Source organism: Nomascus leucogenys, chromosome 8, assembly GCF_006542625.1.
Source record: "Nomascus leucogenys isolate Asia chromosome 8, Asia_NLE_v1, whole genome shotgun sequence".
In the NCBI taxonomy this organism is placed as follows: Eukaryota; Metazoa; Chordata; class Mammalia; order Primates; family Hylobatidae; genus Nomascus; species Nomascus leucogenys.
Window position 1 is genome coordinate 103,176,861 of NC_044388.1, and position 12,477 is coordinate 103,189,337.

The 12,477-nt window shown below is 46.6% G+C and overlaps 1 protein-coding gene across 9 annotated transcripts in view; it reads left to right on the forward strand.

Moving 5' to 3' along the window:
• Window positions 1-12,477, forward strand: part of RALGPS1 (Ral GEF with PH domain and SH3 binding motif 1) — a 300,052-nt gene that overhangs the window by 125,458 nt on the left and 162,117 nt on the right. For all 9 annotated transcript variants that reach the window (XM_030817835.1, XM_030817841.1, XM_030817832.1 and 6 more), the window contains exon 7: window positions 2,475-2,567. In XM_030817835.1, the coding sequence (XP_030673695.1) occupies window positions 2,475-2,567 (93 nt within the window). The remainder of the gene's footprint in view (window positions 1-2,474; window positions 2,568-12,477) is intronic.

Here is a 12,477-nt window from a genome sequence, read left to right on the forward strand (position 1 = left end):
GCCATTCTCCTTACCTGGGCTTTCACAGTCTCTCCGCAAGGCAGGACCCAGAGGCTGCCCCTGGAATCCATTCATTCTCCTACTTTAGGAGTTCTGGGGGTTGATGGATTTTAGTTAGCATCAATGCTCAGTGCTTGTGATATCATCACATCCTGCACAATATTGTCAGCAGTCAGCACACCCCACCCGCCTCCCACTGAGCTTCAGGTCTGGGCCAGGTGACTCTGCAGCCCCCCATCCCCACCTCCTGCCCCCTGGCCTGATAGGTTCTGTCCTTGATGGGAATCACCTTTTCTCTCCTCTTCCCTTATCTCTAGGAATGTGCCATCCCGTGGGCCATCCTGGACCACTGTCATGCCCAGCAGCTCCTCCCCATACACTGGTTTCAACCACCCAGGCTTGCCTGACTCTCAGCCACAGCATCATGCTGGCTGTTTCGCTGCTTGCTTCATGTGTGCATGTGTTGTCTTCCCACCCAGGTCCTAGGAAAGCTTCCCTTTACGAGCCAGGCACCATGCTATGGTCAGCTGCTTTACTGACCTGATCATATTCAGTGCTCACATGATTATTATTCCATTTGCAGAGGAAGGAGAGCTTAGAGAAGTGAAGTGTCCATGCTCAGGGCACCATAGCCAGTCAGTGGTGGGGCAGGAATCGGAGTCGTGCCTCTCTGCCTTCAGGGAAGCTGCTCTGCTGGCCCTCATGGGCAGGTTAAGTGCATCATCTATTTATGTTAAGAACAATGGTCACATTTACTTCCTGTGCATTCTCCTGAAGTACTTGGAACTGGTGCTGGGCTTAATGATATTTGTTGCTGTCAATCAGTTCTGTACTGGGCCACAAGAGAAAGTAGGATGTGGTTCCAGTCCTCCTGGGCTGTCAGTTTGGAAATGTGTTTATGGTGCCCACCCATGGAATCCAAAATGATCCCTCCATAATCTCTGCCATTTTCTGTGTGGCAGACTGTCATGCTGGCTCTGTGCCCTGGGTCTTTCCTTGTGCAAGCCCCTTCCTTTCTCTGGGCCTTGGTTTTCCCATCTATAAAATGAAAGGGGTGGGTTAGATAATTTCCAGAGTCGTGGGTTAGATAATTTCCTTTCAGCTCTAAAAAGAAGTTCTGTGGCCGGAATAACCATGCAGATACATAGAATGAAATTCAGTTCACTTAGAGAATCTATTCTTACACGCAGGAAACAATTAGAGAATGTTACGAGATGTATGAAATGAAGTATTTAGCTCATGTGGTGAGAGATAAATTTCCAAGTAGAACAGAGCTGTGGGGACTAAGTATAAAGGCCTTTCCTTTCTTTATGCATTTCACTAGGCCCTACAATGTGCTGGGCACTGTACTGGGTACCAGAGACACGATGGTAGACAAAACTTTGTCCCTGCTCTCAGGAAACACACAGTTCAGGGTGAGAGAGAGGCAAGTAAAAAGCAAGTACAATCCAGTGTGCTACAGATATGCATGGACTTCTGTGGGGACATGGTCAGGAAAGACATATTAGAGGAAGGGGCAACTGAGCTTGGAAATACTTAAGTGACGGGGGTGGGAAAAGACAAGGCTGAGACTCATATTGTACTGAGCTCCTGCCCTGGGACCAGCCACTGGTCTAGGCAGTTGATATGCACTGTCTCATGTAGCAGAAGTGCTGTGATTGCTTTCCGCACTTTAAGTATGAGGACACCAAGGCTCAGAAGGATTAGGTAACTTGCTGAAGGACACACAAGTAGTGGGAGCTGGGATTGGAACCAGGTCTTTTGGTTCCATAGAGCCTGCCTAATAACCCAAACTTCGTTGACTCCCGAGAATGAGAAATGGCACCCCCGTTCTGTTAGCAAGTTTCTCTTAGCATAAAACCAGGAACAGAGCAGTCGCATTTTTCTGCACTTACACTCGACTGTGTCTCATTCTGTTTCCCTCCATGGTAAGAAACTTGTCTGAGACTGAATTGAATCCAAATGTTCTCACTAATTTGGGGTCTGGTTCAAAGGAACATGGTCAAGTGATGGGGAGGCCCGAGCATTGCGTTCCCAGCTGAGAGGGATTATGCAGATTGGTACCATCTTTCCTCAGCCTCTGTCTCCTTCTGGTGTTAAGATAATCATAGAAGACCCACGTTGATGCTGTTGGCACATTCGGGGTTTTAGTTTACAAAAGCCTGCTGGGACAGTATTCAGATTTGTCTAAAAAAAGAATGTAATGCACACTATCAAACATTACCCTGTGCCACATTTCTGCCCAGACTAGTCAGCTTATGAAATGTTGCACGTTTTAGATACAGACTCACCTTTTGACAATTTAAGAGAAAAAAAGCATATGGTTTCTATGAAATCCTTAGAACTATGTTTTCTACATGAGATATTTTTAAGTGTAATTGAATTTCATAAATATGACATTTGGTAACACTTGAGCATGTTTTTGTTCTGTTGTTTATAGCAGCAAAATAATCTATTCCATATCTTTTTTTCAGAAACTTCTAGAACTCAACAACCTTCATTCTCTCATGTCTGTGGTGTCAGCATTACAAAGTGCTCCCATCTTCAGGCTGACAAAAACCTGGGCTGTAAGTTAATCTCCCTAAGTCTATCTGATTTTGGCTATCATTTCATTGGTGAAGTTCTTCATTCCACAAGCCCCAGCCTTTCTCTTACTGTCTATACTTTGCCAACGACAGAGTTACTATGAGTTGATGACAGTTCTGTAGGCATCCTCACTCCGTCAGTGACCCCAGCCCCGTTTTGGCACCAGGGAATGGTGAAGGTGCTGACGTGGCTGGGGTCAGAAGCCCCCAGAGTGGATCTTCCTGGACACCACCATGTCATGTGTGATGACCGGGTCAGCGGCATGACTTCTGCCCTCCACTTGGCTGGAATTTTTCTCTGGCAGGCTCCAAACTGTCCTTGGGAAGGTCTCTGGGCTGATGGTTCGCAGCTGCCCTGGGTCACTAGCCATACCGCTAAGTTTCTCTGGAGAAACCTGTGACCCCCGTGTAGGAAAAAACTGATTTTTTTCCTAAGGCCCTGGATAATTTCAGCTCAGAGGTGGAGTCTGATAGTTACATAATTGAGTCTGTAGGAAAGTTTTTCTGCTGTAAAAATACTTTAAAAATATCTCAGACCTCTTTATCCTTCTTCGCTTGGCACAGTGCCTGACATGGGGGAAGTAATTGCTATTTCCATAGCTCATTAGCATTCACCTCCTGGCCTGTCTGATCTGGGGTCTCTCACAGCCACACAGCACAAGCCTTTCAAGACCTGTTTATATCCCACGGAACTGACAGAAACTATATGGAATTGTCATATGTGCTTCTGCAACTCATTTCTGAACTGCTTTCTGCCAGTCTGTGGAGCTGGGCTCTGTTTCCTACTTGGCTGGTTCAAGGGCCTTTAAAATACTCAGGGATTATGTTGTAGGTGATCGAAAATGAGCCTTGTTTCTTTAAATTGCTGTTTTCCATAGATCTAGTCCTCGCAAAGTAGAGTGAGAAGTTTTAGCCCAGTGTCAAAAAACTGGGTTTGCATTCAGGTGCCATTCAAGAGCATGACTTCTGTGCGACTTATTTTCTCGTATCAACTCGGGGAGGTTGGCCTAGATTCTTGGTTTTCCATCAGTGCTGCGTGGAGTCCCAGGGGTTCTTTAGAGTTGCCTTGGGCGCCACCAGGGGCTGAGAGAGTGGAGAGATGCTGCCAAGCAGGCAGTTTGGGCACTATTTCCAAACAGCTCTGTTTGTATCAGTTTTATGTACTGGACTTGTGGGTGAATTTCAACTGAGCAATGGCTTTGGAGGTCGAAAGCAAGTTTGGAAGCCACCGGTCTTAGCAGTTGCTGCCAGCCCTGTGATTCCAAGTCCATCTGACCAGTGAGGCTTTTTTTCAAAAGTTGCTTGGAGATTCTTTTTCAAATGAATTTTCCATCACTTAGATGCTGTTATTGTTTCTTGGACTGCTGGGAGCTATGTGAGGACCCAGCAGGATGATTTTTGAATCTTCTCATGATGCCTAGACTTTGCTGTCAGTAATATTGTAACTCTCAACAATCCCTATAAGCTGTACAGTTGGTGGAGGCAGAGATAGTTAGCACAGAGGGCTGGGATGTCTAAGGGTCTTGCGCAGTGATACGGTCCACTCAGTGATAGGGCCAGGCCCATGGATAAAGCAATGGTGTCCTCCAGGGGATGCTGTGTACTGCCAGGACAGTGGGCAGCAGCAGGTCACAGCAGTCTCCAGGACCACTTTGTTTGGCTTGACACGCCCTACTCAAGGTGGCTGGGTCTTCACTCCTGTTGATGGTTCTTTGCTGTAATGAAAATAAACCGCCAGGCCAGGTGCAGTGACTCGCTCCTATAATCCCAGTACTTTGGGAAGCTGGGGGTGGGAGGATTGCTTAAGGCCAGGAGTTTAAGACCAGCCTAGACAGCATAGCAAGACCTCATCTCTGCAAAAATTCACAAAATTAGCTGGGCATGGTAGTGTGCCCCTGTGTCACAGCTATGCAGGAGACTGAGGCAGGAAGATCCCTTGAGCCCAGAAATTCAAGGCAGCAGTGAGCTATGATTATGCCACTGCCCTCCAGCTTGGGTGACAGAGTAAGACCCCATCTCTAAAAAAGAGAGAGAGATTGAGAGAGAGAGAGAGAGAGAGAGAGAGAGAGAGAGAAGAAACCTCTTTGGGGAGCCTGGAATGGAATTTGCACCCAGGACCCATTCAAAGGCGTGGGCATATTCACCTAGCTCCCTTCCAGGCCATCTGGGTTGTGTTCTTCCTCACACATATGCCAAGATAAAAACATGTGGCAGGCACCGCCCTAAATGCTTTTTCTATCTATCTATCTATCTATCTGTCTGTCTGTCTGTCTGCCTATCTATCTATCTATCTATCTATCTATCTATATCTATCTAATCTATCTATGTATGTCTCACTCTGTCACCCAGCTGGAGTGCAGTGGCCTGAACACAGCTCACTGTAGCCTCAGCCTCTTGGGCTCAAGCAATCCTCCCACCTCAGCCTCCTGAGTAGTTGGGACTACAAGCTATACCACCACATCCAACTAATTTTTAAGTTTTTTGTAGAGATGGTGCCTTGCTATGTTGCCCAGGCTGGTCTCAAACTATTGGGCTCAAGCAATCCTCCTGCTTCAGCCTCCCAAACTGTTAGGATTACAGGTGTCAGCTTTTATACCTGGCCCCTAAACACTTTACATATATTAACCATTTTGTTCTGACAGCTACCCATTGAGATAGGCACTGTTACTATTGTCATTTATAGATGAGGAAACAGACACAGAAAGGTAGAATGGTTTATGCAGGGTCCCACAGCTAAGTGGCAGGGCTAGGATCAAACCTAAGCAGACTGGCTCCAGAATCCATGCTCTTAACCACCATACCCCACTGAACAAAAAAGACAATTCCAGCCTACCCCCTGTCAGCCAAAACAAGAGAGAGGTCTTATTTTTTTTAATTTTTGTTTTTGTTTTCCCTTTTGTACCATAAGTATTGCATTAGGAACTTGAAAATAAGGTTGGTAGACTACCGGTGCCTCCCGGGCCTTTGGGTCTCTGTCTTGGCTGTGGCTGCTGCTGGCCTGGCACCTGGTTGCTGGAGTGCAGCAGAAAGAGCAGTCAGAGGAGGGGCCTGTCAGGGAGGGGATGTGCAGCCAGTGAGCCAGAGAGCTGCAGCAGGACTTTGAAGGCTGCCCTGCAAATGCCTTCTGGCCACTCATTCCTTGGATTGATTGTTTATACCATGGCTTCTGTTGCTCCTCTACTTCCCTGGGTTGGCTCCTGTCTTTGCACCTCAGTTGGCATTTAGCTGGTGGGGAAGAGGAAGATGCCAGGGAACTAAGATTACATGTCACCAAAGAGCAGGGGACTCAAGGCAACAACATGTCCCTGTTCCTATTCTGAGAAACCTCCCTGTTGTGTCCTAAGGGCTGAGCCAGGGCTGTTTCCCTGGTTACAGAGAGCCACTTACCAGGGCAAAAGGTGGGTAGATGCAGCATCGTAGGAAATAAGAATGGCAGCTGCCACAGTATTGTGTCAGGGAGAGAGGAGGTGATACACACTGTGTGGATTACAACATGAGGTCTCCAAGGTCACTTGTGGGGTAGCTGCTTGTTCTTGGTGAACCCACTATTCAGCCTTTGTTTTAGATCAGACTCTCCCCTCTCACTCACTCACATGTCTTGTTAATCCAAGGACTGCAGTTGGCATAGAGCATTTAGGAAACAGAGGGGGCCAAACTCATCATTTTTTTCTTTCATCCAAATCACCCCCAGCCCCAGTGGAATGGGAGACTCCACTGTCTGTATTCTTGATGCACTTGTCTGGTAACAGCACGCAGGGTGGAGCATGCACCGACTCTGCAGTTTTGTTTATAGGTCTGCCTCCCCCTTTTGACTGCATTCCTCATTGATGATGTTGATTTTTCTCTGTATCCTTGGTGCCCAGCCACTGTACATTTGTTGTTTGAATTGTATGTGTTGTCCTGAGTTGCATTGCATTCTTCTTTTGCTATTAATTTCTGGTATGAGATTGCCATAGAAATGTTGCCCAAAGAGAGCTGTTTCCTCTCTGGTCACTTGTCCTTTGGGTTGGGACTGGTGAGACCTCATGTGCCACAGAGTAGGGAGGTGCAGGTGGCATTGGAAGAACCAGCCATAACATCCCCAAAGGGCAGTGCTATGATAGTTTTTGTTTTGTAGAGGAGGATACTGAGGTTTGAAGAGGTAGAATGACTTGTTCAAGATCCAGAGCTGGTGAGTGACAGAACCAGCATGGCACAGCCTCATCCTGCTGGAATCCACAGTCCGTCTTCTTGGCGGGTATGCTGGATGGCTTGCTAATGGCAAGAACCTGTGAGAGAATCAGGCTGGGCACAGGGCAGGGACAAATAGACACCTACACTGCTTGGGAAATGAGGCTAGAGAAATGCAGCTAGCACACAGAGCCTGGGGACAGTTCAGGCCAGCTCTATGTGCCATCCCTTTGGGTTGCACTGAAAGCCTGAATATCTGGGGAACCTGGTGGAAGGGAGTTACAGGTGTGGGAGGATACCTGCCACTTGGCCGCATCACGGATGACCTCCAGAGAATTGGCCATTAAGCTAGGGCAGGGCGTCCTGTTGGCCTCTCCATGGGTGGCTGCTAAGTGCTAGCTGCTGGGTGAGCTAGACAGGACCGACTGACACTGAACATAGGCCTGTACACAGTAGGCCCTTAGTAAATGCTGTCTGCTTACACAGACAGGAAGGCTACCATAGCTGGCCTGGAAAAATGCAGATGGGTAATGATTTATCCCAGCACTGGGACCACTTTGGAATATTGGCTCCCTTAAAGCCATGAAACCTAAGCAAGAAGTTGTAGCAGCCAATTCTGATTTCCTGAGTACACATCACCGTGTGGCTGTTATTCATTCTGCAAATCAAACATTTCTCAAATGTCAGGCTCTGAAGCCATAGTCAAGGCCCCTGTCCTCATGGGCTTTCATGTTGGGGAGAATAAACATGTGCCTAGTCTGGCTGGCACAAGAAGTGATCAATAAATGTTTATTGAATACATGAAGTGATCAGCAAGGAGCTGTCAAATTGGAAGCAAAGTGATGCAGAATACATGACAGAGAATGACTGAGTGCCTGCTTTAGTGTGGCGTTAGGGAAGGCCTTGCTTCCCTAGTGTCATGCTAAAAAGTACAGGCCTAACGTACATTCAGGCCATGTACTTTCAGTCAAGGCCTGAATGACAAAAAGGAACCAGTCATGCCAAGATGAGGGGATGAGCATCCCAGGCAGAGGAGATGGCTGGTGCAAAGTCCTGCACAGGAATCAGCTTGGTGTGAGCAAGGAACTCAGAGGTCAGTGTGGCCAGAGCTCAGCGTGCCAGGAGGAGATGGATGTGAGAGGCAGTGGCTGGGCAGCGGGGCCAATCATGTAGGGCTCAAAGCCTGGGAGAGGAGTTAGGTTCTATTCCAAGTGCACTGAAGGATTTTAAACAGGAGGCGGACACAATCTGGCTTCCAGTTGCTCTTTGGTTTTTGTGTTTTTAATTACTGTTGCTACTGTGTGGAAAACAAACTGGGTGGGGGGTGGGGACCAAGAGTGGAAACTGGGGGCCTACTCAGGAGGTTAGGGCAGAATTCAGGAGCAAGGGGACGTTGGCAGGATCAGGGTGTGGCTGGGGATATGAGAACAGCAGGCTGATACTGGATATGCTGGGGAGAGCTGACAGATTGTCTGCTGGATGAGATGTCGAGATGAAGAGAAGAGAATGAGGGGTGAGTCCTAGGCTTTGGGCCTGAGCAACCGAGAAGCTGATGAAACCTTTTCTTTGATTAGAGTGATCTCAAGAGGAGATTGACTGCTTCGTGAGTGATGTAGGGGTATGGAATTCCTAGAGTATGGATGAGTCACTCATTACAGTAATTACAGTCAGGTGCTAGACATGCCACGTGTGCGCATGTACATAAACATGCTCATACCCCACACGTGTGCACACATACGTACATGCTCTTCTTGCTCTGTGCATGTTCCCAGAGTGATTCGCTCTTTCCTACTGAATTGATCCAAAGAGTTTGACGCATTTGCAGCAGCATTGTGAAAATTGAAATTTTGCAGGCAGGAAATCATAGCCAATGGGTCAGGAGGCCTGTTCTGGAGGGTGGTGACCTGAAAGGGGAACTATCCTGGGAGTGGGGCTCTCACTCCTAGATATCTGGGGACACAGTCATTGAGCTCTGCAATTCAGAGAATTGCTCCTTATACCAAGAGAACTAAGGCCACTTTGCAAATATCACAGGACGGCAGATGTGTGACATTCACATACTTTGGAATTCAAAGTCTTTCATCCAGGAAGTGCCCTTTGCCCCTATTTGTCAGATGCAGTGCCTCAGTAGCCACCCTCTGATGTTGTTGAGAAGGTGGTGATAGGCCTGAGCTGCTTTTTGGAGGCATTTCTGAGCATTTGGTCAGGTGGGAGGTGAGTCAGGTGAGGTGATAAGGAGATGGATGCAGAGGAAACCAACATTTGTAGCCCTCACTCACACATCCTCATCATTCCTCATAGCCTGGCTTGGAACTGCTTCTCAGAAGTTCTCAGTCAAATCTGCTGACATTTGCACCCTCATCTTCCTTGACATTGCTACAACATTGGACACTGTTCATAACTCCCTTCTTCAAAAATCTCTTTTCCCTTGGCTTAATTTTCTTCCTCTTGACTCCTTTTGTTGCTATGGATGCGGATGTTCTGCAAGGCTGTGATCTCTCCACCTCCCTGATCCATTTGCTATCCCTTGGTGGTCTCATCTGCTTGGGGAGCTTCAAGTGTCACCTCCTGTACCCCAGTGATGGCTGGCTTTTCAGTTGTAGCCCTGATCTCTCTCCTGTACCCCAGAACCCTGTTCCAGCTGTCTGCTGCATAGATCCCTCTGCTTGCATGTTCCTTTGACAGCTCACACTTGGCGTGTCTGAAATCAAACTTTGGTTTCCAGGAAGATGATGGTGAGTGCCAGAAGACTCTCTTAACAGACTGTGTTTTAGGCTCTTAGGCAATATGGTAGACTGAGAAATAAGCCTCTCCCTCCCAGTCTCCTGCTTCAAACACACAAACACAAATTCTGGATAAAATACAACCAAATTAAAAAACCAACAAGCAAAGCTAAATTAGAAGCCAAGAAAGGGAAGTCACCATGTGTTAAAAATAAAGTGCTCTCAGAGTCAAAACAGTGAGCAGAGTTCAGAGAAACTGCTGTGTATAAGCCTTTGCAGCTGGGAGCTAGGGTTGTAATGCCTGAACAGAGAGGAGGGTCCAGCTGCACACACATGGGGGGCTGGAATTCAGCTACCCATAGAAATCAGAGAGACACGTCAGGTATTGCTGCATCGAAAAGTCCCTCTCCAGCCTAGGAGAGCCCCAAGGGAGCATGAGTGGAAAAACTCATCTATGAGAAATTGTCACCCTAGCCTGAAACTCATGCAGCGAAGGGATCTGAATACATACTACATGTGACCTGCATTGGTGTGGGGACCTCAGACCAAGAAATGAGAAGCATGGAGATTGAGAGCATGGCCTCCTAAATCAGACACCTGGGTTGAGCCCTGGGCCTACCTCTTACAGGGAGGATTAAATGAGTAAATACATGAAAAAATGTTTAGAACTATGCCTGGCTCATATTGAGGGTTAGGTAAGTATTACCTGTTGTTGTTGTTGTTGTTGTTGTTATTATTATTATTATTTTCAGCTCTTCTTGACTATTCTCGAATGCGTTGGCAGAGGCTTCCCTCCTTGTATGACAGGGCCTTTTACTTATGGCCTGAACTGTCATCCTCTTTCAGCTGGTCTCGTTGCTTCGGGACTTGCTCTCTGTGGGCCATCCTCACACCACTACTGGAATGATCTCTCCAAACGTAGCTTCAAGGTTTTCACATCCCTGGTTAAAGATAGTTCTTAGTGTTCTCCTTCAACCCCTCGTCCACCTTGCTAGGATGGGGGCTCTGTGCCATCGCTCCTTCAGAGTGGCATTGTGCTCAGATACAACCATTCTGACACCAGTTTTTCTTTTTGATCTGCCATTTGAGCATTTATTTCACCCTCAGTTTTATGATAATATTTTGTCAGCCAGTTTTTAACCATCATGTGGTTTTCCAACCCTGTATTTCAGTGATGCCTCTGAGTGAAGGAAAGAGACTGAGCTAGAATGAGAGAAAGAATTGGTCTGTCCTCATGAGTGTTTCTGAGAGAGACTTGCATCTGGGGATGAGGCACATGATGAAAGCTGGTGGGTGCTGAGTGTCTTGCAGAGTGCTGAGGACATAATAGAGGCATTTTGACATTGGCAGCAAACACCAAAATGTTTCATATCTACTTCCTGACCCTAAAAAACAACCATAAACCTTTCAGCTGTGGCCAGCAGTGCATCTGCTACCGCCAGCAACACAGCAACTCAGAGCCCCAAGTCATGTGTGCAAGAGATACTAGAGTTGGCCTGAGGAATTTTCTGTTAAAACATGGCCATAATCAACTCATTCTTTTCGATTTGCTGTTCATGCTTAGCAGTTTGTGATTGGCACCCTGTTTGCAAGTTGAGCTGAAGTATCTGGAAAAGTAGAATAAGCAGTCAAAATGGTGTTCACATGTCTGTGGCATCCAAATGGCCAAGTCAAAACCACACTTTTTCCAAAGGTGAGTTTCCATCTCTCTCTTTTCTAGTCTTATGCAAAGCAACACTTACCTGCACTTTAGCCAAACTGCTGTTTCCTTGAACATCCCTTGTGTGCCCACCTCCAGGCCCGCGCTCATGCCTTTTGTGGCTTCGGGGCCTCTCCAGCCCCACCTGTGCTTGTTGAAATCCCTCTAGACTTGTTTTCAGGACTACCCCTTCCTGCAGTTCCTTCTTTGGGTAATAGAGTTTGTTCTTCCCCTAGAGAGTCCTCTCCTATATAGTGTTTCTGATTCTTCCTTGCTAAACCAGGTTGAACAAATGAGATGTATATTTGGTGCCTGACTCTCTGCCCACCACCAGACCAGATCTGGACCCTGAATGGGCCCTTGGCAAACTTATATCAGGGGATCGATCTCAACCTCCCAGCTCTCTCTCTCTCGGGTCTTTGTGGGAATATCTGCTGGGTTGCCATGGCTGGAATAAAAAAATTAGCAACATTATTAGAAATAAATGAGAAAATTGTCCTACGGGATTGTGTATGTATTTGTATATGCATGTGATTGGATACATGTATATATGTGTGTGTGTGTAACTGTTTAAGGATTTTTTTTGTTTGTTTGTTTTGGTTTTTCTTGTTTTGAGACGGAGTCTCGCTCTGTCACCCAGGCTGGAGTGCAGTGGCACCATCTCTGCTCACTGCAAGCTCCGCCTCCCACGTTCACACCATTCTCCTGCCTCAGCCTCCCAAGTAGCTGGGACTACAGGCGCCCGCCACCATGCCTGGCTAATTTTTTGTATTTTTTAGTAGAGACGGGGTTTCACTGTGTTTGCCAGGATGGTCTCAATCTCCTGAACTTGTGATCCGCCCACCTCAGCCTCCCAAAGTGCTGGGATTACAGGCGTGAGCCACCACGCCTGGCCAAGGATGATTTTTTAAAAAGATAAAATCATGACTCATACAAATATAAGATGAATACTTGTCAAAGATTTTATTTAACTTATTGATTAAGGAGAGAACCAGTAAGATATTACAACCATATCAAAAGAGAAGCTAGAGTACTACACTTTTATAATCAGGTAAGGAAGGTTAAAATCACTTTAAAAAAAGGTATGAAATTAGTCAGTATTCCCATGGTGATAATCAGTAGCATTTTATGAGGCATTATTTGCCTTTCTGTAGACAGGAATTATTTATATTACTACATTTTCTACAAATTAACTTCTGTCTGTACAGGGTTTAAAATAGCTTTAGTCAAAGACAAACATGGACAGCTAGCCAGGACACCGCTAAATTTCAGTTATAGTTTTTCCTTGTGTTACATACAG